The following is a 25,831-nucleotide window of genomic DNA, read 5'->3' as shown; positions in this document are numbered from 1 at the left end:
CATACCTTGCCTCATTAATTCTTGCAGCAATTATGCAGCTAGATATTATTAGCTCTGTTGCCTAGAAAAGAAACCAAGACTCCTAGAAGTTAAGTAACTTGCCCAAGGTTACACAGGAAAGAGTAAAATTGGGATTCAAACCCAGGATAATCATCGTCCAAAGCCTAAGTAACGTCCATTATTTTGGGACCTGCTTACACTTCCTGCCGTAAGATACGCTGCACGTGTTTTTTCTTTGTCTTCTAGATCGCTTCTGTGGATCCCTCATTTGAGGAACATTTCATTATTTAGCTCTCAAATTAAAATCCTTTCAGTTAATCTTGTGATAAGATGAGAAGCAACCATGAAGAGACTAAAACAGAACACCGTTTTGAATGTGGCTTTTAGAATAGAAGGGAGGTTGGTTGGAAAGTCAGTTAAGACACTGAGATGAGGAGTAAAAGCTAAAGGCCAGCGGAAGCAGCCCTTTGTTGGACCAGAGGCAGGGTGGGAAATTCTGCTGTGCTGAAATTGTAGGCAAACATGGGCAAACCCAGTTGGAGTGTAGACAGGGGCCAACCTTGTTAGCTTTTGATCCCCAGTTGCAGGCACATCAGGTTCTAACTAGAATATATGTGTTTGCCTTTCTGAGCTTCCGTTCTTTCATCCCTAAAAGGGAGGTCCTGAATCAAATAATCCATAAGTTCTCTTCCAGCACTGACCTTGATGAGTGTGAACTTTCCGAACGAAACTCCACCTCGTCGGTGGAGGCATGTGATTTGCACCGTCGGTTGCTCTGGCACAGAGAACTTGAAGGTCAGGCTTTATATCAGGACCTGACCCTCTGGGCTGTGGATATGTGCTGCAAGATGAGAAGCGGCGGCCCTGCAGAGAGTGACCTGGAGCTTCCTGGAGGCACATCTGACCTTTGGAGGCCTCACGCTAGTGAAGCGGGTCCGCATGATCCTGCCCTGTGTTGGGGCTGCTCATTCACTCCTAGAAGTCCTCCAGGGTTGTCACCTATGCAAGCATCCTGCAGAGTGCCAGACAGTGAGGTTGCTCCGGCTGAATGTGTGTGCATCTTGGGGCGTTGCTAAAAGTCAGACTCAGCATTGTTTTCCCTAAAGGATTTTCTTTTCATTTTAAATTTATTTATTTAATCAATTACCTACTTAATTACTTAATTAAACCTGCATGCGAGCAGGTAGAATCCCCAGCAGGCTCTGTGTTGTCAGCGCAGAGCCCGACGCGGGGCTCGATCTCACAAACTGTGAGATCATGACCTGAGCTGAAATCGAGAGTCAGATGTTTAACCGGCTGAGCCACCCAGGCGCTCCCAGAGTCAGGATTTTTAAATTGTTATTTTTTTAATATTCTTTTATTTTTGAGAGACAGAGACAACATGAGCAGGGGTGGGACAGAGAGAGAGAGAGAGAGGGAGACACAGAATCCAAAGCAGGCTCCAGGCTCTGAGCTGTCAGCACAGAGCCCAATGCGAGGCTCGAACTCACGAGCCGCGAGATCATGACCTGAACTGAAGTCGGACGCTCAACCTACTGGCACCCCCCAGAGTCAGGATTTTTAACACGGTTCCTGGTGATGCCAATGCTGCGCCTTCTTAGCCATTTTTATAACAGAGTGTTCCACAGGAAAGAAAGTTGAATTCAGAAATCCTGGGTTCTTTCTAAATTTGTTTTTAATGTTTGCTTTTGAGAGAGAGAAAGAGAGCATGAGTGGGGGAGGGGCACAGAGAGAGGGAGACGCAAGAATCTGAAGCAGGCTCCAGGCGTTGAGCTGTCAGCACAGAGCCCGACACGGGGCTCGAACCCATGAGCCATGAGATCATGACCTGAGCCGAAGTCAGACACTTGACCAACTGAGCCACCCAGGCACCCCCAGAAATCCCAGGTTCTAATCCTAATTATATCATTCCTTATTCGAGTACACCTCAAAGAAATCACTTAGCTCCTACAGAGATTCTCCTACAGAGTTACAAAAATAATTAATAATATTTCATGACTACTTATTGTGTGCCAAGCATTGTGCTCACAATTGTATGTGCTGTATCTTATTTAATACTCATGATAATACTCTGTTATCATCTGTATTCTACAGAAGCTAAGCACAGAGAGGTCACACAACTTGTCCAAGGTCCACGGCTAGTAGATGGTCAAGCTGGGATTTGCATGTATACCATCTGACTCTGGAACTTTGGCAACTTGTAGGGATGATAGATGTGAAAGATATTGGAACTTACTTGTGTGTGCGTGTATGTGTGTGTGTGTGTACACAAACATATCATAGAAACAAATACACTTAATTATTAAATATATTAAATGTGTTTATTAAATTTATTGGATGTATTTATTTCTCTGGTATGCCCATTTAAATAGTCAGGGCCCCTGAAATTATAAGAAGTCAGTGAGGCGTTTTCCAGGTGAGGTTGTATTTGTCTTAAGTAAAAAAATGTTCCACTTTATATGAATTAAAGTCAAATGCTTTGTGAAGTTTTGAAAAGCATATGTGTTTGCACTGTTGTCTTGGGTAGTTCAACTAGCCCCCTCTTATTACCTAAGAGGGATATTCAGAGAAAGCAAGGTTCTGGTTTCCTAAAGTTTTGGTTTTTTGGAATTAAATCCAAGTTGGTGTTCAGTCTTATTTTTGGACAATATACCCCATCGCCTTTCTGCCTTAATAGGAAGAGCAGGGTTACCCATTTGAGGGTTCCTTGTGATTTAAGACATGGCAGGCGTGCAAACTATGATCCTGAACATGAATTCCAGGGAATTTGTTCTTCCAGTGGAAGTCATAAGAGATTGTGAGCTTTCTCTGGCTCTGATATCTGTCACCTCACTGGACACCAGGCTTTGATCTGGCAGGATAAGCAGACGTCTGCTTTCTTCCCTCACTCCTCCTTGTTATTCCCCCCAGAAGCTTCTATTTGATGGATAGAGGAAATCTTCTTCAGTGGGGAAAGTTATTTGAATGTGTTTTCATGTTTGAACTCCATTCTCAGAAGCATCCCGACCGTAGAATTCGTGTGGCAAATCCCTGGTACCTGTGTCGCCAGGCCCGGCTCCCTGTGCATTGCAGACCCCACTGATGAAATACTGCGCTCTCCTTGTCACCCCCCAGCAAAACCTCAGAGTCTTTCTCAACACAGCTCACCAGGCAGCCTGGGCCCATCCCTTGGAGTTGGCCCAAGAGATTTAACCTACCCTCAACGTCTACCCTATTGGAAGTTTGTATTAGTTGAATTGTCCGTGAATTGAAGCTTTAACAGGGCTTTTTTCTTGTTTCCCTGGGATACATGCATCCTGTTGTTCTGATTAATTTGGTGAGGCTTCTTCAGGTTCCTGTCACTTCCCATCGCCCGTGGTGTGCGGTCTTTATCCAGCTTTCCTGCTGTGATGCTCCCGGGGGAAGACCCACTTAACAGTGAACTGTTTTCCATAGACGTCCACTGGACAGTTGAGCCACTGGTTAGGTGATCAGTGCATCTGGAATGGCTGCTTTTGGCTCAGCCACTGCCCGGCCCTGCGTTCCAGCCCTTCCCTGATAGCTTATCCGTCACGGTTCAGGAGTTCAATTACGGTTGAAGTCTACTACTTGCATTTGAGTTTATCGTCTCAGAAGTGGCCTGGAAAGCCTGTCTGGCCTCGATGCTTGCCACCAACTGGAACAGTGAGCCCCCACCCGCCCCTCATGCTTCCTGTGGAGCTTGGGCCCCTCTGAAACACCTGCCTCATTAGGAAGTGGTGTGAAAATGCAAAGCATTCACATATTCCTCTCCTGGTGAAGGAGCTCAGGTTCCTGCTCGAATGGCTTCTGAAAGGAGAATAGGTGGAAAGCAGCCTACGTGCTGGGCTTGACTGATCAGACTAGCTTCAACCTGCCTTCCCTGCACTTTGTCGTCTCATTTCAGGGGCCTGACCTGCTGCCTAAACACCACCACAGTCTGCCCTTGCAGGCTTAAATGTTGTTTTAAATTCTGCACCATTGACTTGCTAAGGTTCAGCTTCCTGAGTGGTAACTATGATATCATTTGCTCTTTATTTTTTTATTTTTTTATTTTTTTAAAGAGAGTGAGAAGTAGAACATCTGCAAGATACAAGGCACTGTCTCTGGCCCTATGGGGAATATCAGAGAAGTTCTTTTATGCTTGACCAGGTGTTTTTAACTTGCAATCCATGAGCACCAAAGGACCAGGAAAGACTAATGAACTTTTTGAAATTAAATGCAGAAATTTCTGTGAACACGTCTATGTTTTTTTTTAAGGGACAGGATCTCCACTTTCATCAGATTCCTAATGACAAAGTAACCCCAAAGATTAACTGGATGGTAGGTGGTAGATGGTTGTAACCTCATCCAGGAAGATCTCTAAAGGTTACTATGGGACTGAAAAAAACTATATCCTCCCACTCTGTGTGAAAGCACAACGCTTCTCTGCGTGACTGCCCAGGAGCTAATGTTAAACTCTGTGCAGCCAGGAGAATTACCTGGTTCTCTTTCCTTCTGCAAATGGGTGAATTGAGGTCTGCTGTCATAGGTCCCAAGGCCAAGGCGGTATTTGTTTCTTAGGTGTTTCAGAGACCTTTTTGTGTTCGTTTGACAGTTGAACAATTTTTGAATATTTGCTTTGGGTTCAGTCAGAGGTTTTCAGTCTTTCAGTATATCCAAGGTGTCCTTCCAAACACTAGACATTCTGCAATGCACTTCACAGAATTACATTACACTCTAGCTATGGTACAGTTCTCATTCATTCTTGACAATAAATATACTCTTCTCCACCTTTGCCTTCCTCTTTGAATACTTTCATTTAATCCAGGAAAAAGGCAGTGTGTCTTTGGTATGGTTTTGATGATCTCCTACCGATCATGAGTGTAGTAGACTCACAGTCTACATTTATGGCATCCTTGTAACAATATACATTTTCAGTTATTGCAAAAAAAATAAGTGTAAAGAAAAGAAAACTTTACACAGCGATCACATCTGGTTTGCATGCCCATGAAGGGTTCAGAGCCTTCTGGTTGAGAGCTGCCAAGCTAGATTCTGCGCTGGGCATTAGGGATTCAAAATTTTAAAGAACTATACCTATCGACTGCTTACTGTTCTTGACACAAGATAACCTCCTTGACTTTGTGGAAGTTACATTAGAGTAGGAAAAGTATCATGAACACATGGACACGTAAGACAGTTTCTGATAGTGACAAATGTTAAAAAAAAAAAAATTGAAGGATAATAGAACAGTCAGTGAATGAGAAGGGGAAGAGGGCTTTTCTCTGTAGGGTCCTTGTTAGAGGTGACTTTGAGTGACGTGACTGGTAAAGAGTAGGCCAGCTCATAAAGAGCTGAGGGAACGATGTTCCAGGCAGAGGAATAGCCACCGCAAAGATCCTAAGAGGAGGATGGTCTTGGCAAGTTCAGAAGACACATTAAAGGTCAGCGTGGGGGCGCCTGGGTGGCTCAGTCGGTTGAGTGGCCAACTTCGGCTCAGGTCATGATCTCACGGTCCGTGAGTTCAAGCCCCACGTCGGGCTCTGTGCTGACAGCTCGGAGCCTGGAGCCTGTTTCGGATTCTGTGTCTCCCTCTCTCTGACCCTCCCCCGTTCATGCTCTGTCTCTCTCTGTCTCAAAAATAAATAAATGTTAAAAAAATTTTTAAAAAAAAGGTCAGCGTGGCTGAAACACAGTAGACAATATGGAGAGTAGGACAAAATGAAGTTAGAGAGAGAGGAAGGGGGCAGATTATACTGGACCTTATGGGCCAGGATTCTCATTGCATTGGGAAGCCAGCAGTTGAAGCAAGAGAGCTGAGTGTTATCTCCCTCCTTTTAAAAACAAACAGCTGGTAGAAAATAGATTCTAGAAGGAAGGGCTGGAAGCAGGGAATTAGAAGTAGGCTGTTACAATAGCCCAGGAAGGAGGTCCTGGTGAATTGGCAGGAGAGTAAAGGCTAGAATAGTGAGAAGAGCTAGTGAAGAGATGACTGAGACTCATCCCATCCACCAAGGAAGTCCACAGTCTGGACCGTTGTTCATGGTAACAACTAGGCCAAAAGTGTGTGGGCGTGGCTATTTCCTGTAGACTTTGGGGCTTGGGGGTACGTCGAGGGGGCATATGTCCTTCACCCATCACTTTGTTAAAATCTGAATACAACCAGTTCTTAAGTATTTTCCAACCCTTACTCCTGTAGACCATGTGAATTCAATTCATCAAGGGCTTTTTTCCAATAAAATATGAAACTAGGAAATGTTATTTTCTTTCTGTGGACTTCCCTCAGTCCTCTTGCTGCTGCAGAATGAGGAAACGAGTTGTGGCTCCGAACAAAACCACAAAAACCATTCCATAGATCCAGCTTCCATAGAAGGAAAGTCAGCATCTTGCCATTTTTGCCTCGCCCCCCTGTGGGAAACCCTGAGAAATTAGTTTTGTTTTGTTTTTTCCCCTGGACTTGACTGAAGCCAGGTCTCTCCTGAAAATAAAGTCTTTCCCTATTGTGTCTAACTCAATCTGAATCGCGGGGCTTTACTTCCAGCGTCGGTATTTGGTAAACACCCAATTTCTTGATGTTCTTGTTTCCCAAATCTGCTGGGGTTGTCTTGAGCCTTTGGCCCCATTCACTGAGGAACATGGATTTCTGGGAAGTTTCTGCCTCAAGCCCTTCAGCACGGATATTAAAGGGCCCCTGTCAAGTTTTGAAGGGTGTGACCATTGCCAGAATCCCCACAAGCCAAGCCCCTGAGGGATGCTCTTGCCAGCTGGCCCACAGCCATACCAGAAATGGCTGGATTTCAGTGGTTCTCTGTGTATGCAGCTGGCTGAGTTCCCCTGGATGAAAGGCAGCCTAATATAAACTGAAAATGTTATTAATAAGCAGCCACTTAAGAATTTCCTATGACTTGCCAGTGATTTGGGGGCCTCTATGTGAACAGGGAGAAAAGCACAACTTGTTTTACATGGATTAGGGGACCAGTGCAGTCAGTCTGAAAGGGCATCAAAAAGGCATTCAGGTGTTCGGTGAAGGGCTCTGGAGTCCAACGGATCTACGTTTGCATTTCCATTTTCATCATCTCCTGGCTGTGGAAGCGTGAGTAAGTTCCAGGTACTCTCTGAGCCTTGGTTTTCCCATCTGTAAAATGAGGATAATAATAATTTCCATCTCATACTGCGCTCTGAGGATTGAATAAGGAATGTATGGAAGGTGCTTAGCATAGAGCCCAGCATACAATCAGAAAGTACTTTCTTAAATAGAAAAGTTGGGGAAATCATACCCTAGAAATGGAACCAAATGGACTCTTGTTCCCCTGGCTCAGGAAAAAAATTATTTGGGGTTCTAGACACCCCAGCACTGAGCAGTAACACCCATAGTACATGGCTTCTCTGAGCTTCTCTTTTTTTATAAAAGGGCAATAATAGCCCATGCTATTCTGACTACCGTTGTAGAGGTTCAGAAAGGTAATTAAAAGAGTTACCGAAATTGAAAATGCATGGTAAGCTCTAAAGTGCTTGATTAGTCCCTGGGGTCAGTAATTTAATCTATAACCTGTTCTACCTCAATATATCCTGGTAAGAAAAGAAAGTCACTTGCATGACCTTGAAATATTAAAAGCATGCTAAAGGTAAGTAATCCTTTGGTGAGGACAGTAATCAAGTTACCTTGCTCAGTCCAGCACAGCTTTAAGTATATAGTAGGTGTTTAATAAAGACTTGTAGAAATGACCTGTTTGCTCCCCGTCTGGTTTCTGTTGATCTCTCTTCTGTCCTCACTGGAATACATGAGTAGGGTCTAGATCGACTTCCAGGGAACAGGGACCATGACTTCTTTCTTTTATTTTAAATCCCTCTGCATAGCATAGGGTGTGATATACTGGCACATACATCGTCAGGCTTCACGACACAAAGTGTGCTGTATGTATTCATTTTTTAATCCCACTGGCAAGTTTGAACCCAAGTCATTGTGCCTCCAGATTCTAAGATCTTAAGCCATTGCACCATGCACTGACTTTAAGTACTTCGGCAATATTTCATTCTCAGATCATGTCTTCCTGAGATCAGCCAACTTCTTCTACAGGGGAGGTAGAAACTAAACAAGTACTTCAGCAGATAGCATGGAAGGGGAAGACACACAAAGAGATACTTTCTGGAGCCTTCCAGTCCTTGCCATGAAGTCTGAAGGTGCGTGTGAGACTTCATTTGCAGTGATTTCCTCACAAACTGTTCTCCTGAAGGACTCACAGGGAAAGGAAATTCTCTTGGAACGTGCTCTCCTAAATGACCAATGAAGCAAAACATACGTGTCATAAAACCACACTTAGCATGTGGACAAAGTGAAGCCGAAGAATTTTTTCCAGAAAGAGTAACTGTTCCGTCTACCTTGGTTTATTCTTTGCAGGGTAGCGAGTCTGACAGGCAGATAAGGAAATCGGAGCTGCTCGAGATACCCATAGCCTTTCCTGGGGATGCAGTGATGTGCAGGTAGCACTGTTGCCATGGAGACACCATCCATGGCCAAGCTTTCTCCTCTGAGGGCTCACTGTGTGTACTCATTATGATGTTGAATTAGCTAGCTGTGTGTTTGCCGGGCAGATTCCTCACTGGCCAGGGAACATTTTTACAATGAAGTTAAAACGCCTTCCCAAGGATTGTGTGCGTAATTCTCTAGCCGCCCTGTTGCGGCCACCTCTGAGTCCTCTCCATACCTCGATGACACCTTGTTCTCTCCCACCTCCATGCCTTCTATTCACCTGTCGGAAATATTCCTTCCTTCTCTCTTTGCTTAGCAACCTCCTACTCGGCAACCTTTAAATCCAGCTTCTTCAAGGAAGCCCTCCCTGACCTCTCGGTAACTAGGAGCTTTCTGTCGCACGGTGCCTGGCACATGGTAGGTTTTCTGTTAATAACTGACCTACAGCAAAGTCACAGACAGTGACTTTCTAGCTGGTTTGTTTTGAAACTTACTATTTTGAAAAACTGCCGTGTTGCATAGTTGTTAAAAGATAGTACAGTGAACTTCCATACGTTCTTCTAGATGTCTCTGTTAACATTTTGCCACATTTGCTACTTTTTCTCTCTTTCCCCAACATGTACATATGTATGGTATGAATATTTTTGCTTAACCATGTGAAAATAAATTACAAATGTCATCCTTTACCTCATCATATTTCAGCATGTACCTCCTGGAAACAAGGACATTCTCCTCACTATCCCCGCAAAGAACTCTGCACTTTGATGCATACGGTTCAGCTCTTTGTGAGCATATCTTTGTGTCCCAGTCAAAGGGACTCTTGTGGGTGTTTTTTGTTTTCGTTTGTTGGCTTACTTTAATTCCTCACAATACCTATCGGGATGTATAGTATGCAGATGTTCAGGGAATTATTGTTTAATAAATGAAGCTGCCTGCAGCAGACATTTTTGGTGTCTCCTTGTCCCCTCTTGGCACTCACCAGCCCAGTTTACTGTGACCCATGGTTCCTGCTGTAGCAAGAGCTGCAGCCTTCCTGTCTGGCCTGTGGGTTAGCCAAAGGGCCCCAGGAGGGGTCCTTACCCAATGACTGTTGGTAATTGGTGGATAAGCACCTCTGCCTCTTGGACTCTCCCGTGGAACATTTCCAAGGAAGGCTTTAAACCATCTTCCCTCGCTCCTCGACCGAAATGAGTCGCACTTGTCCAAAGCCGCAGCTGCTTGTGACCTCACCTTACTTTGGCATGTTTCCCTTCGCCAATTCCCTTTCCCATTTTCCTGTTAGGACTTTCCTGGGGATCGTCCCCCCATAATTGTTTATGCTCAGATACCTCCTGAGAATCTGATTCTGGGGAAAGCCAATCTCAGACGTTGTCCCTCAGATACTGAGACATCATACCCCTAAACCAAAGTTTGGTAAGACATGTTCACAATAAGTTTTTCTACGGCCATCCAGAGGGCTTATTTTTAAAAGGGAATGGCTCAGGGGCACCTAGGTGACTCAGTCGGTGAAGCATCTGACTTCAGCTCAGGTCATGAAGTCACAGTTCGTGGGTTCAAGCCCCGCGTCGGGCTCTGTGGTGACAGCGCAGATCCTGGGACCTGCCTCGGATTCTGTGTCTCCCTCGCTGTCTGCCCCTCCCCCCCATCTCTCACTCTCAAAAAATAAATAAAACATTACAAATTTAAAAATAAATAAATAAATAAAAGGGAATGTGTCAGAAATGACAAGATAAATTCAGAGGAGAGTGCTCCGTATATTTGCTCGTGGAAATGTGAATTGACATATTACAAGAGGAAGTCGCTGCGGCTGAAAATTGCCCTCTACCAAGTCCGGCAGTGCCTGGCAGAGAGCAGCTCCTCTTGGTGCAGATGGCCAGAGCCGCTGGAGCCCGGGCGGAGGGCAGGGCGTTGGAGGGAGCCAGGCAGCATGGCCTTGGCTCTGAGCACATACCAGCCTCGTACCCAGCTGGCCCTGTCACAGTCTCGCCCTGTAGCTTCCGTGTTTATTAGGAAACCATTCTTCCTTTCTCACAGAGCTAGAAATCTTGCTTCGAGACACGGCGAGTGTCAGGGTTCGTGCCTGGGTCCTTCGTTCAGCCTGAGTGTTCGCCAAAACGGGGAAAGCAAAGCATCGTGGCTCCGGGGACAGAGTTAAGGAGCCAGTCAGGACACGCTGGTGTCTGGCTATGGAGGCAGGAAGACACAGGAATTTCCAGGGGAAGGGAATGAGGGCGAACGGAGGGACTTGACTGCACCCACTTAGGTGGTGCCATCCTCTGAATTTCACATCTGTGCCTCAGCTCTGGGACCGGCAGCCGCTCATCCGGTTCGGTCATGGTCACGGTCACGGCTGCAGACAGCGATGGGGGAAGGAGGGCTTCTTGAGCACCCTCACCCTCATCACGGCCTTCGTGCTTGCTTTTCTCCACCTGCAGAACTCTCCCCCTGGGTTCTCTCGGAGTTGCCTCACATTCTGTCTTCTGAGCCCCGCTCAGACGTCACTTGAGCGGGGAGGCCTGTCCTGACCCATCCTCAACCCCTCTCTTCCTCACGCCCCTGTTTGTTTCCATCATGACACTTACCGCAATCTACACGTGGCGGGTTTACCTCTTTGTTCACCTGCCTGTTTTCTGTCTGCCTCCCTGGACCCTAAGCTCCGTGAGGTTAAAGCTATTATATGTCTTCAAAGCTGCTCTGTGCCCAGTATCTTCGTACTGTGCCCTGCGTACTGCGGACCTCATTCCCTGTGGTCTGCTTGCCTGGTGGGAAGGTTGGATCGACGGACTGATACGGATGTATGAACGGACAGGTGGAGGGCAGGATGTGTGGGAAAAAAAAGAAGGAAGATTTCGCCACGCTGCCTACAACGAGGTGCTAGAAAGATCACTCTTCTTGGAGTCAGGTGACTTAGGTTCTAATCTGTCCAACTTCAGTGAAGTCATGGGTGAGTTTACAGCCTTGATTTTTGGTTCTGGTCAGTGGATTAAAAGGCTAACTCGACAGCACTGCTGAGAATGAGCAAATGAGATAAACGATACAAAAAAATGATATGAGAGGTGCCTCGGTGGCTCTGTCGGTTGAGTGACCAACTTCAGCTCCGATCGTGATCTCACGGTTCCTGGGTTTGAGGCCCACGTCAGGCTCTGTGCTGACAGCACAGACCTGCTTGGGATTCTCTCTCCCTCTCTCTCTGCCCCTCCCCTGCCCTCATGCACGCATGTACACTTTGTCCCTCTCAAAAATAAATAAACATTAAAATTTTTTTTAAATAATATGAACATTTTACATCCTCTGTAAATGTGAGCAATGATGCTAGTGGTGGAAATGATGCTAGTGGTGCAGCCACTGTGTTCACCCTTTCCTGGCATCCTCCGGTCGCAAAGCACATGTCAGAGTGGAGAGGTAGGAGCCCAGCCCCTGGCGGTCAGAACTCTCCTTTGGGGGTAGTTTACCTCCTGGAATATCCTCACTTCATCAGGCCATCCACCACGTATGGATCTCTTGCCTGCCTTCATTTCTGCCATTCTGACCCTCCACGTGTGTTTCCTGAAGGATGGAGAAGGTGGGAACAGAAACCCCATGTGCGGGTTATATCATTGTGTGGTCGCTGCGGGGCAATAGCTGGCATTCTGTGTCACAGCTCAGCTTTGACAGTCTGCTTTACTCGCAACATGATTAGCTCAACCGTACCTTCGGGCAGGCAGACCCCACCTGCGGTTCTTACTGACTTACTTGAAGCACAGCATGGCAGCGCCTTTTCTGCTGATACCCACTGTCTCTTTACTGGTCGACTTCGGGAGAGTAAAAACTCTCTTCTCCCGACATGCTTACTTACCTCCCAGCAACACCCAAGAGAGGCGTCCCCACGGGACAGTGAACTCAGAACAACGTTCGCCTCATTTTAGGCTCGTGCTTTGCATGCGTGTGAGAAGCTGATGCTGTCATGGGAAACTTGAAGAAATTGGGCAGCCGAGCAGACTGAGAAAGTCGAGCTCCTGCCCAGCTCCTCCTGAGTCCGTCCTGCCCAGGGTGGGTCCCCCAGGTGGTTTTGAAGCGATGGAAGTTGCCGCAGCATTGAGAGTATGTGACTGATGTACAAAGACTCAATTCAGAGCCAAGGCTTAGTGGTTTTAAATTACCCATGCCCCATCTCTCCCCACTTGCACAGAAAATTGAAAGTCGATAGCTGTTGAAATCTGGTTTTCAGATGTTTTTTATCTGACGGACCTAACTTAACTCTGTGATGCCCATAAATACATATGCAGTTCCCACGTTGCTGGCATCTTCCATGCTACGTAAATAAGTTCTCTAATCCTGTTACAGGGCACCGCTCAGAACAAACCCACTTATCTGGATTGAATAATGCTCTTCTGTTTGCTGAGAGGATTGTGTGTACGTGTGTGGGTGTTCTGGCTCATGCCTTGTCATTCCAGGCCAGTCTTGTCTCTTGGTACTTGCTGATGGCGGACACAGAATAAAATCTGGTCTCCAGTTTCTTAACACGAAAGAAAAAGACGACCAACAGCTGTTTCTGTTTAACAGTGATTATCCCTGGGATTGTGAGTGTTTTGAAATATTTTTCTTCTTGCTTATCTGCAATTCCTGATTCTTTTCTACATCAACTGTGTGTTACTTTTTTTTTTTTTTAAGGATAAGGAAGCAGTGACTTTATAATAAGGAGAAAAAGGGTTCCCCTTTTCCTCTTATTAAGAATAAAAAGAGTTTTGGTTTTTTTTTTTTGTCTACAATGAGCTGGAGTCATGGGAGAATAGACACAGCGAGGACACATTCGTTCTGTAGCAAAAAGCTATGGAAGACTTTGGGTTATTTTATCCCTTTTGTCTTTAACAAAAGTGTATTCTCCCACACCTGATCTCGGCTGCCTGAGGCATTGCCACATTACCACATATCCAGTGTTCGTGTTCCTCATCAGTCATTTACCGTGTGTTGGGGCTTTGTTGCCCTTTAAGCAGTCTGCCCTTGGATCCTTTGCGTGAAAATGACCTGGACCTGATCTGGCCACGAACTTGGGACCCATATGGGACAGATGGTGGGGCTGAAGTGAGACACCCCTCTGGTGGCTCATGTGGTGGTGCCTGTCCAGCACCCTTTTACACGCAAGCCCCCCCCGGGTGCCCAGCCGAGTGCCAGGTGGGCTCAGTGACATGGCAGTCGGGAGGGATCGGCATAGGTTCCCTGGAGCAGTTTTAAAAATGGACGTTGCCCAGGGCTCCTGAGACCTGTTTTACCAGGATGTTGGTAAAACACACACCCTGACCCTGGTGTTCCCTTCTAACTGGAGGCCAGCGACAGAGAGTGTCCTCCAAGCGTGCATCTGGGACGCTGGCAGAAATGCTCTCCTGGGCTCTGGTCTCAGATCTCTCAGATCTGGGTCTCTGGGTGACCCCACTCCTCTGTAAGCATCTCCGTGTCATGTCTTGGCAACCAGATTTACAGTTTCCCATGAGTAGAACAATTATTGATAGAGTTTCACAATTAGGAATTGTTTGTCTTGAAAGCCGTGAGGAGCTTGTTTTTTTTGGTTTTTGTTTTTGTTTTTGTTTTTTTGTCTTTCCATCATCTATTAAAATATTGAGCAGCTCCTTCACATCTTGCTAAGTGCTGGGAATGACCTTGAGCCATCAAGGGATGTATGCTGGTTTCCAAACTTGTGTCTTTGGACCCTTGGGACCTTAGGACCAAAATGCCTGGAGTGTGGAAAGCAGGTTGAGCTTGAGAGAGGTCTGCCTCCTTCCCTCACATCACCTTGGGCAACTCTGTTTTCACATAGGAGTTCTTCCGTGAAAATTATTTTCCTCTCGTTAAAAAAAAGGGAGGGGGAGGGGGAAGGAGAGAAAGATTTTTTTTTTTTTAAAGGTCTTAATGATGTTTACAGTGACATCGGAATCTAGAATCCTGCCATTTAGGACGTGAACTTGTCAGAATCACAGTCTAAAGGAGGATCCCTTTTTGCCTTCATCTTATCACCTCTCACACAAAGCAAGACATTGTGGTTCCAGGGTTCAGTGTTGTAAATAACCTGTCAACATTTCCAAGATGAGACATCCACCCCCCCCCCAACACGCACACACACCCAGGCCATTTATAATGAATCCTTCCACGGCACCACCGCATGGTATGTAAGTTAATTAGCATAAATTAGTTACTCTTCAAATGCTGTGGTCATGGGCGCAGATGACAAGAATACTTTGAGATAGTTAAAAAGAGAGCCTCCACCTGGCCACCAGTATTGTGTGCAAAAGCAGATCATGGCTCCTGAATGTGGAGGCAAATGCATTAATAGCTGCAACTTTTGGGTAGGGGGTTGCAGGGGATTTTGCTGGGCAGAGGGAGGGAAGGAAGGGGAATGTGGGATCACTGCTCCCGAGATCCTGCCTTCTTCCTTGGAAACCTGTCATTCACAAACCCAATTATGTGCAGGTAGAGTGTCAGCTCTGACAGAATGAAACCAATGTGTGCTTTATATGGTTGGTTTTTTTATTTTTTTTTTTTTAATGAAATCCTGCTATACTAGCAGGTTCTATTTTCATAAATGTCTTTTTTTTTTTTTAAGCCAAATCATTTATTTCCCCCACACACTCCTGAAAAGCTTTAATCAGTGTGTCGAAAGAGAGAGCTGTTGGGTGTTGCTGTGTACATTTTGCCAAGAGGGGGAGAGAGACCTGAGGATCAAGAGAAATCCTCGTGGCCTATCTCTGACCCTCCGCTCCTGTCTGAGCATCTGAGCCTTGGATTCCCTATTTGTAAACAGGGGTTATTCAATTAGTCTTTCCAAAGGCTGTCATGGCATCCCTCAAAGATGGAAAATTCTTTGCAAATAAAAATGCCTTGCCACAGGAGTGCCTGTTAATTATAAATGAGAAGTAGAAGGGAGGCAGCTAGGAGGGAAAATACATGAGATCCTCATGGTTTCTGTTTACCATTTTTGTTTTCCTTCCTCTTTGATTTTGATTTTTCTGAATGTGTTTGTTATTTGAGGGCACAAAGGTACTTGTGGTTGGGATCAGCCATGGTTTCTATAGTTAATTGTTTGGGTTCAAGGGTCACATAGATCCTACTCTGAGTCTCAGTTCTGCTCACCATTTAGAGTTTACTTTGAACATATTGCTTGATCTCTCTGGGCCTTTGTTTTCTTCTCTAGAAAGTGGGGATGGTAATTTCTTTGTTGGAGGAATGGCGTGTTAATCTGGATTTCTGGGTGTAAGGTATAAGTTAGGCAAATGCTGTGCATTCTGCACATGTATGCACCTTCCCTAATTCTGATCACCTTCATGCTGTTTCACCTATTCCCATAGCGCTTAGCATCGCGCATGATAGGGGCTTGGATAGTTGTTGACTAAATAGACCTTTAGCCCTCTGCCCTCACTCTGTTCTGTTGATCGTTCTACTCCGTGAGATTCATTCTCGATCTGGTTCTGTAATTCCGTGTTTTGTTTTCTTCTTGTCTTTTTTCTTTTCCTGGGGCTTGCGTTCATTGGGTTATGTCCATCAGACATTAAATATTGTGCTCTACCTTGCACCGCTGGAAACGTGACTTGCTCTGATTAATATTCTGGAGACTGAATTTGGTAGAAATTCCTCTACATCTTGTTTTTAAAGTATGGCCTTCTAGTATAAACTGTTAGTCACCAAAGAGCTTCCTAAATTTGCTTAAGCCCACTGATTTTTTTTTTCTTTAAGTCATTAACTGGTATAAAAATATTTGGAGGGAAAAAATCCCTGACCACTTCCTGACACCCTTGACTTCTTTACAGTAGCCGGTTAATTAAAGAGTTACTTAAAATGGGCTCTGACTATTTTTAAAAGTAGCAGCCAGGGTTTGGAAGGAACCTCTTTGAGTTTCGAGATGCAAACCAGATCCAAGTGTACATTCTGTCTGTGTATATTTTCAGTCGGATGAAGAGCAGGAGGTGGGAGAATATGACAAGCCTGACTTGGCTGAACTAAACTGATTTTGTTTCTTGAGTACATTTTGGTGTCAAAATTCAGGCAAAAGACGTTAATAGAGTAAGGACAAAAACCAACCGATCATCTTAATAGATGGAAAAAAGCAGTTCACAAAAAGCAACCCCCTTTTGTGATTAAAAAGCACCCCAAAAACTGGTGTAGAACGAGTCTTCTTCAACTTGAGAAGCAGCATCTGCAAAAAACCCACAGCTCAATACTACTTGATGGTGAAAGATGGGATGCTTTTCCTTTAGATCAAGACAAAGATGTCTGCCCTTGCCACTTCTGTGGACCATTGTACTGGAGGTTCTAGCCACAGCAGTAAGGCAAGACAAAGATATAAAAGGTATCAGATTAGGGGCGCCTGGGTGGCACAGTCGGTTAAGCGTCCGACTTCAGCCAGGTCACGATCTCCCGGTCCGGGAGTTCGAGCCCCGCATCAGGCTCTGGGCTGATGGCTCAGAGCCTGGAGCCTGTTTCCGATTCTGTGTCTCCCTCTCTCTCTGCCCCTCCCCCATTCATGCTCTGTCTCTCTCTGTCCCAAAAATAAATGTTGAAAAAAAAAATTTTTTTTAAAGGTATCAGATTAGAAAAGAAAGAATAAAACTATCTCTCTTTGCAGATGACATGATCTCATATGTAGGAAAGCCTAAGAAAATACACACACATACACACACACCATGCTCTTCAAACTACAAAAAAATGAGGGGTGCCTGGGTGGCTCAGTCGGTTAAGCGTCCGACTTCGGCTCAGGTCGTGATCTTGCGGTCTGTGAGTTTGAGCCCCGCATCGGGCTCTGTGCTGACAGCTCAGAGCCCGGAGCCTGTTTCAGATTCTGTGTCTCCCTCTCTCTCTGACCCTCCCCCGTTCAAGCTCTGTCTCTCTCTGTCTCAAAAGTAAATAAACGTTGGGGCGTCTGGGTGGCGCAGTCGGTTGAGCGTCCGACTTCAGCCAGGTCACGATCTCGCGGTCCGTGAGTTCGAGCCCCGCGTCGGGCTCTGGGCTGATGGCTCGGAGCCTGGAGCCTGTTTCCAATTCTGTGTCTCCCTCTCTCTCTGCCCCTCCCCCGTTCATGCTCTGTCTCTCTCTGTCCCAAAAATAAATAAAAAACGTTGAAAAAAAATTAAAAAAAAAAGTAAATAAACGTTAAAAAATGTTAAAAAAAATGAGTTCAACAAGATTGTATGGTGCAAGATGAATTGACAAGTACCATTGGTGTTTCTATCTACTAACAATCTGAAAATGAAAGTAAGCAAACCGTTCCATTTACAATAGCACCAAACAGAATAAAATACTTAAGGATAAGCTTTACAAAAAATGTGCAGGACTTGTAACTAAAAAGCAAAAAATAGCATTGAAAAAATTAAAATAGGCTGGAATAAGTAGAAAGACATATTTTGTTCATGGGTTAGATCTCATATTGTCAAGATAGCAGTATTCTCCAAGTTGATCTCTAGACTCATTGCAATCTCTATTGAAATCCCAGCTGGATTTTTTTTTGCGCAAAATGGCGGGATAATCCTAAAATTCATATTTCATGATGCAAATGTCAGGGACCCAGGAGAGCCAACACAGTTTTTTGAAAGAAGGACAAAGTTGGCGGATTATATTCACAATTTCAAAACCTACTGCAGAACTACAGCAATCGAGACAGAGTAATGCTGACATAAAGTACATAGGTCAGTGGAATAGAATTGAAAGTCCAGAAATAAACCCTTATATTTATGATCAGTAGCTTTTTGACCAGACAATCCAATGGAGAAAGAATGGACTTTTTAACAAATGGTGCTGGGACAGTTGAATAGCCACACAACTATGAAGTTGGACTCCTACCTCACGCCATGCATGAGTTAATGGCCCATAGACCCAAATACAAGAGCCAAAGCCATAAAACTCCTCGATGAAAATATAGGAGTAAATCCTTATGACTTTGAGTCACACAGTGGTTTCTTAGGTATGATACCAAAAGCACAAGCAACAGCAGAAAAAGAAATAAATGGGAGTTCCTCGTAATAAGAAATGTGTGCATCAGTGGGCATCGTCACGAAAGTGAGGGCCACCCACAGAGTGTGAGAATATTTCTCCAAATCCTATTTCTGATAAAGGACTTGTATTCAGAAATATATCTAAAGAATGCTTATAATTCAGCAATAAACAGAAAATAACAGTTTTTAAAATGGGCTAAAAGTTTGAACGTTCTCCAAAGTAAATTTATAATAAGCGCATAAAAAGATGCTCAATATCATTAGCTATTAAGAAAATACAAACCAAAACCACAATAAGATGCCACTCCACACCCACTGGGATGGCACCAACAGAAAGATAATAGCGTGTGTGGCAAGGATGTGGAGAAAATAAAGCGCTCATTCGTTCTTGGTGGGAATGGACGATGGCACTGATATTTTTAAAGAACAGTTTGACGGTTCCTCAAAATGTTACACGTAAAGTTACCATATCACCTAGTAATTCTGCTGGATATATACCCAAGAGAATTGAAAACATATGTTCACACAAAAATACTTGTATATAAACATTTAGAGCAGTGTTATTCACGAAAGTAAAAAAGTGGAAACAGCCAAAATGTCCAACTGATGAATGAATAAACAGAGCGTAACATATCCACACTATGGAATATTATAATACAATAAAAGGGAAGGAAAGACTGGTACATGCTACAACGTGGATTCACCTTGAACATCTCATGCTGTGTGAAAGAAGCCAGTTTCAAAAGACTACGTATTGCATGATTCCATTTGTGTGGGATCTCCAGGATAGGCAAAGCCCTGGAGATAGAAAATAGATTAGTGGTTGTCAGGGACAGGAGGGAAGGGAATGTGGAAAGTCACTACTCATGTGCCCTGGGTTTCTTTGGGGATAATGAAAATGATCTAACATTAAATCGTGGTGATGGTTTCACAAAGCTATGAATATACTAAAAGCCAGTGATTTGTACACTTTAAAATGGTGAACTTCATGTTAGGGGAATTAGATCTGAAGGAAGCTATTGTCAAAAAAATTAGGCGCATGTGGGGATTAGGATTCTGGGCTCTCTCATTGCCTGGATATGATGTTACCAAAACTAATCATAAAGATCTGAGTACCACATAGAACGACTTATTTTCTTAAAATTTTATTCCTCCCATTTTTTTCCCTCTTTTTTTATCATTGGAAGCTAGAAATGCTTTTGTGTTGCCGATATCAACCTTTTTACTGCTTCATCATTTTTGTAAGCATTGAAAAGAACAGAGGGTAACCTTAAAAGAGAAATCTTCAACTTTGGGGCCAGAGTTTTATCTTCAGCTGCTACCTTTTCACATAATGCACATGCATGATCCTCTTATACTGCATATTAAAAAAAAAAACATAGAGATTTGGGTTTCTGATGAGAATTTCAAACCCATGGGGATATTTAGTACAGGTGACAATGTCTTTCCCCTGAGATCTTGGGGCCAGATTTATTTCGTGGGAAAAACGTATTTTCGCTCTTTTTCTTCAAGAAAAATCTCACCTGCAGTTCTTTCTATAGCCACTTCCATTTTCCAAGCTTCTAGGAAGCTTTTATAAAAATGGTGTGTTGTCAATATTTGTTACATCCACAGGTAATATTTCTGGTCAGCATATGTATTATGTCTACTTAATTACTACTACAGGCAAGCACATTTGCCGCCGTCCATGTCCAGTGCTCTGTCTAGTAAAAGATACTTTGGCATGGCTTTTGGGATACTGATTTAGAAGAAAGGTTGAAGTCCAAGTTTGAACATTGTCATCCTGCTTACCTGGCGGCCTCTGACCTTCCGTGACGTTTCCACATGTGTACCGCCACACCTTTTCCAAAGACAGGCGTGCTGTGCAGCGCTGCTTTAGAGGCTCTTGCCAAGAGCCAGTTGCCAAGGAATGTGTTTATGGTTTGGGATCCAAGGGCTGGTGACTAGCAGCCAGTTGAAAATGGTTTCTTTTGCCTTCCTTCTCACCTACCGCCTTTGCTGCTTACAGGAAGATCTGCTTGCACTGCAAGTGCCCTCAGGAGGAGCACATGGTGACAGTGATGCCCCTAGAGATGGAGAAGACTGTCAGCAAACTCATGTTTGACTTCCAGAGGAACTCGACCTCAGACGACGACTCAGGCTGCGCCTTGGAGGAGTACGCCTGGATCCCACCAGGGCTGAAGCCTGAACAGGTACCACTCTTGATTGGGCGGTGGGGGGGGGGGGGGGCGGTAGGGGGGGTAGGGCGGGGGCAGTTGTGGTTTGGGCCGCCCGTCCTTCCTCGTTCCAGTTCAGAGGGAAGAGTTAACTTTGCTGATTCAGAGAAGTGGTTGGGGCTCCATGGGTTGAACGGCTTCGGGGGCCCCGGTGGGAACTGAGTCCTGCGTGGGCCACTGTTAATTCATTCTGGATTGCCATTATTAACTGTCAACAGAAGACTGACTAGAAACTTCTCAGGAACAGTGGCTTTAAAACATGAGAGAAAGAAACTTGATTTTTGAAGGGTGGCAGGGATTTCTACATCGGCCATGAATCTCTAAGATTTTTTGTTAAAGAAGAGGGAGGAAATAGGGATTTGCCTTATTCTTCCCAGTGATATATGCTGTGTTTAAATACTAAGTTTGGCCTTGCTCTGCAAAGAAAGACATTGGCATTTCCTGAAATATTTGGCACTTCCTACAGGCTGTAAATATTATTGGCTTGATTAGATGAACTCTGTTTCTCTCTGTTTCACTGTGTTTTTCTCAGGGATGTACAGCCTCTGCTTTGTATTTCTATAGTTGGCGTTTTCTCTTCCACAGACTCACGTTGGCTTAGAAGTCCCCTCTTTTTAGCTGGATACTTTGATGAGCTCTGAGCGGTGCACCCCTCTTTTTCCCTCTGACACAGAAAATTCTTCCTCTAGTGATCTTCTCTATGTCTGACAGAATGTTTTCAAGCTTAACATACCCCTAAAATGTGAAGTCAGGAAATCTCTGCGCGATAACGCTTCTGGAAAAAGTTCTTTATGATTAAGAAAGACCCAAGAATTCCCAAGTGACCCCCGAGTTAGACACGGATAACATCTCTTTGATGAGCCATTTCTCATTGTCTTCTAATATATGAGGTCACAAATTGGCACCCGAAGTCAAGCACACTGGCAGGATTGGCTCAGCGAGCAAAGTTGTCTTTAAAATTTTGCATTAGTGACTAATCCTTAAAAATGAGGAGTTTTAATGTAAAAGTTCATAGTTGTATCTTAAAGAATTGAGGATGTGGCATCTCATCCCTGCAAGGATTGGTGCCGGCCACTGAGCTGGATGCTGGCCCTTCTTTTTAGACAGTTGGATCTCTCTGGATCGCCCAGTCCATTTCAGCCTTTGATGTTACCTTCCCAAGCCCTACAGGCACTTCGTTTTTGTGATCTCTGTCCGAATTCTTAATAGGAAGAAAATGTTTTAGAACAGCAACATTCACAGAAAATGATCTCCATGAGATTTTAAGGGAGTTCTGTGCTGAGATATTAGCAGGAAGAAATAAAACCATTGTCTCTCAGCTTACAGGCTAAGGTTCTATCTTTATTTTCTTCTGCTTCAGTGAAGATTGTGTTATTAAAGAGTAGGCTTCAGAAAAATGAGAGTATTTGATTGAGTTTGTCTGAAAAGTCAAATGAGGTGGTGGGTGACTGAGAATCTTTGACATCATCGCCCTGCTGCCAGTGTTTGAGCAGTGAATTTTCACACCTAGATACATCTGCGAGCTTGTTTCATTTTCTTGCTAACCTCATTTCCAGCAACTTCTAAGAGACCCATCTCTCTTTTGTTCACATTGCTTTCTGCGAAATTGGGCCCTGAAATTCTGAAGTTAAGCTATTTTGGGTTCCCTGCTTAGGTAGACTCTTCTCTAAGACCATGAAACATCATTCTGTGATTTTCAGATGTGGAGAAAATTTTCTGTAGGACCAAGAAAACAGGCAGTTGTGGAAACTGGAGTCTTGGTTCAATTCGCCAATTCTGAAGTGAGCGCTTACAGTATTTTTGGAGGCCGCTTGTCTCATCCAAAAGGAACGTTACAGGGAAACAAAGAACCACTTTCTTTGATTTGTTTTGCAAGAAAACAATTAATGCTCTTCAACAAATGGGTTGAATTATGTCCAGTGACAGGATATTCCCATCTCTTATATAACTCTCCTGTTCCTTGGATGGTCTCCTCTATTCCCTGAACTTAGTCAAACCTATGTGACACAGAGAGTTAGAAAGGGCATTTGTTCTCCAGAGAGTGAGAGATTATCTCTTCAGACTCTTTGATGGACTGTATATTTGCCTAATAGAATACGAGTCTATATTTAAAGGTGTTTGAAGGGATCATGTTGGACGAAAGAAATGGAATCAAATTTTAAAATTATGATATCGTTCAGGCGTGTGGGGGGCTCAGTTGGTTAAGCATATGACTCTTGAGTTCGGCTCACATCGTGATCTCATGGTTGTAGGATCAAGCCCCGTGTCAGGCTCTATGCTGACAGCATGGAGCCCGCTTGGGATTCTCTCTCCTTCTCCATTTGCCTCCCCCCCCCAAAAAAAAAAAATAAAAATGAAGATAAAATTATGAAATACTTTAATATCTATTATGGAACTTTTTATACATTTAAAGGTTTTTTTAAAAAAACTCTAATGTTCTAAGAACATTGTAAGATTAAAACAATTTGGGACCCTGAATGCCTTTCACTGAAAATGCTGATGTTTAATATCATGTTAGTCGTCTCTGATTTGATAAAACTCCTTTTGTTACCAAGAGAAATTACAGTGAACATTAAATGCTCTGTGCTGCAGGCAAAATACTAAAGACTAGTTAGGGTTAAGAGTAATGTGCTTTCATTTCTGTGAGAACCTTTCATTTTACTCCCTGATCACGGGGTTGGTAGTATACCTTCAGGTGATACTCTTTATTATTCTATTGCTTCTGAGAAATGCCTTCAATTATATATAATGCACATGGAAGTCACCTCCCATTTAGAGAGGTGTTTTTGAATATGGGCATTTAATTTCATAAAAACCTCCTCGCTGAGGAGCGCCTGGGTGGATCAGTCAGCTTGAGTGTCCAACTCTTGATTTCAGCTCAGGTCGCGATCCCAGGATTGTGGGGTCAAGCCCCACATCGGACTCTGCGCCGAGTGTGGAACCTGCTTGAGATTCTCTCTACCCCTCCCCCCTCCCCGCTCTCTCACTCTGTCTCTCAAAAATAAATAACACATTTCTTTAAATCTTAAAAAAAATCTCCTAGCTTCAAAACCCAACCTTCTTAAAGTAGCGTGAGAAATGGTACGTATGACTGATGATGCCAGAAAGGAAGGGCGTTCATGTTGTGACTTTTAAGGATTTTTAGTCACTGGGGCCGCTCACACCCCTCTCCCGCCGTTCGCTTCAAACAAGGTGTGTCCTGTCATCCGGAGAGCCCTCCGCGACCTAACCTGCCCTGATTGACCATCTGTGCTCGTTTCTAGTTTGTCTTTACGCTCGCTAGCCTGTGCCCCGTCTCCTAGAGCTGTCGGAGTGATAAATTTATAGTGGGTGATACTTCAGGAGGAATTTGGAAAAATATTTAGGACGCCGTAAGAACTGCAGATGGTGAGCAGGGGTTCTCTACCGGAGCCCTATTGGAATTTGGGGCTGGGTAATTTTTAGCTGTTGGGACTGCCCCTTTCAGTGTAGGATTACTCGCAGCTTCCTTGGCCTCTCCCCACTAGATCCCAGTAGCACAAGCCACCCACTCCCCAACACCTTGGGATGACCAAAGCTGCCTCCAGACAGTGCCCAGTGACCCCGGGGGTTCACTCAAGTGGGGTTGAGAAACACTGGATGAAAGTGACGTTAAAACCCAAAGGGTCAGTTGGCAAAATTTTGGCTCAGTCGAGGCATAAAAGGCTGACCCAGATCAGCAGTTCCTTGAGTGCCTACCATGTTCTAGTTCCAGTGGCATAGCTGCTCCCTCCTAACAGGGTCAGGTATTTGGCAGAGCGAAAAAGGGGGGAACCCTTGCTGCTTGAGCAGAGGCCGTGATTTCCAAACAAACAGACCCTGCTATCCTCAGTGAGTCAAAACAAGGATTGGAGTGGGGTGAGGACCAGGGAGCGGCACAGGGGCCACCTTTTATTCTCCAAAACAGAAATTGAGTTCTCCTTTGATATAGGGAAAACTGGCTCGTTGAAAAAAAAAAAAAAAAGAAAGAAAAGAAAATATGAGATACCTAAGGAAGTGGATCAAAATCACCCGTAATTCCACCAGTAAGGAGTATTGTTTTGCAACCTTTATAATAGGCGTGCAGCAAGTATCTTTGTAAAAGGAGTACTTTCTCTTTTGTTTCGGACAAAAAAAATGTGATGATGCCGTCCATTTACCCTGACTTTGTTTCACTTCATCTCCTGTGAACATTTTTCGGGATCCGTACATTTAGATCCAGGTTATCCTTTGGAAGAGTTGTTTGGTCCTCCCTGGGAGTTTCCAGCGCGGAAACCTAGTGGTAGCACCCACCACTAGGGGGAGCATTTGGAAATGGATGTTTAGAAGGGGGTACTTAACGGTCAAAATAATTCCACTAGCATTAAAATGGGTAGCAGCTTGGGATGCTGAGCATCCGGAAAATCGCCAGATGTTTCTACAAAGACAAAGCAAGTCGGAGTGTCAAGAGTGCCACTGTTGAGCACCCTGAGCTGACGGTTTCTTTTTGAAGGGTGCCTTGTTGGCAGCTCTCCGCTGCATTAAATAAGGTGGGGGCAGCCGTCGACCCTGTGCATTTGCCTTTTCCTCTCCTGAAGAACAATTCTGAGAGGTGGAGTGGTCACACGTAAGCCTTTTTAAGGCTTTTGACTTGTTGTGGGAAACTGTCCTCCAGAAAGGTTATAACTGGTAAGTCCTCTGGGTACACAGTCTTCGCCGGGCACGTGTGGATGTGTTTTTTCTGTTCGTTCTGCTCAGTGCTCCATGCAAGCCTGAAGATGCCCTCAGGTTGCTTCTCCTGAGTGAATTCTTCTCTATCGATGTTTTGGATACTCCAGCATCTGTAGACGGTAGACAGTTCTCAAATATGATCGTCCCCAATCCTTGGCTTCCAAACGTTAGTAGTATTCCCTTGGCCTTAAACTGTGTCTTTGCACCTAAAGAGCAGTGATTGGGTCATGCGTCCAGAAGTCTCAACTCGCGCATCACGTGACCACAGGAAGGCGGCAGATACCAGGAGCCAGCGTCCAGCGTTTGGCTTTCCTAATTCTGCCCCATGTGGCAAGCCAGATCATCCAGTGCTGCCTACAGGAGGGGGTGAACTAGTTGGTTTCGAGCCCCGTGAAAGTATGGAGTATCTCTCTTGGAGGTACATAAAAGTCTTTGGCTTTTCATTTAGTGACCGTTGCTCATCCATCAGGTATCAGATTAAATGCGTTTCCTGAAGGCGCGTCTCTGAC

General features: G+C 44.5%; 1 protein-coding gene across 1 annotated transcript in view; it reads left to right on the top strand.

Annotated features, from left to right (window-relative positions):
• Window positions 1–25,831, top strand: part of PRICKLE2 (prickle planar cell polarity protein 2) — a 116,268-nt gene that overhangs the window by 5,010 nt on the left and 85,427 nt on the right. Inside the window, exon 2 of the mRNA XM_047096902.1 lies at window positions 20,408–20,591. Coding sequence (XP_046952858.1) covers window positions 20,448–20,591 — 144 coding nt within the window. The 5' untranslated portion in view covers window positions 20,408–20,447. The remainder of the gene's footprint in view (window positions 1–20,407; window positions 20,592–25,831) is intronic.

Source organism: Lynx rufus, unplaced genomic scaffold (assembly GCF_022079265.1).
Source record: "Lynx rufus isolate CCGP_SWC_20201006 ecotype Redwood Valley unplaced genomic scaffold, mLynRuf1.p SCAF_4, whole genome shotgun sequence".
Lineage (NCBI taxonomy): Eukaryota > Metazoa > Chordata > Mammalia > Carnivora > Felidae > Lynx > Lynx rufus.
The sequence above is the reverse complement of the archived record's forward strand: the minus strand, read 5'-3'. Positions and strand labels throughout refer to the sequence as shown.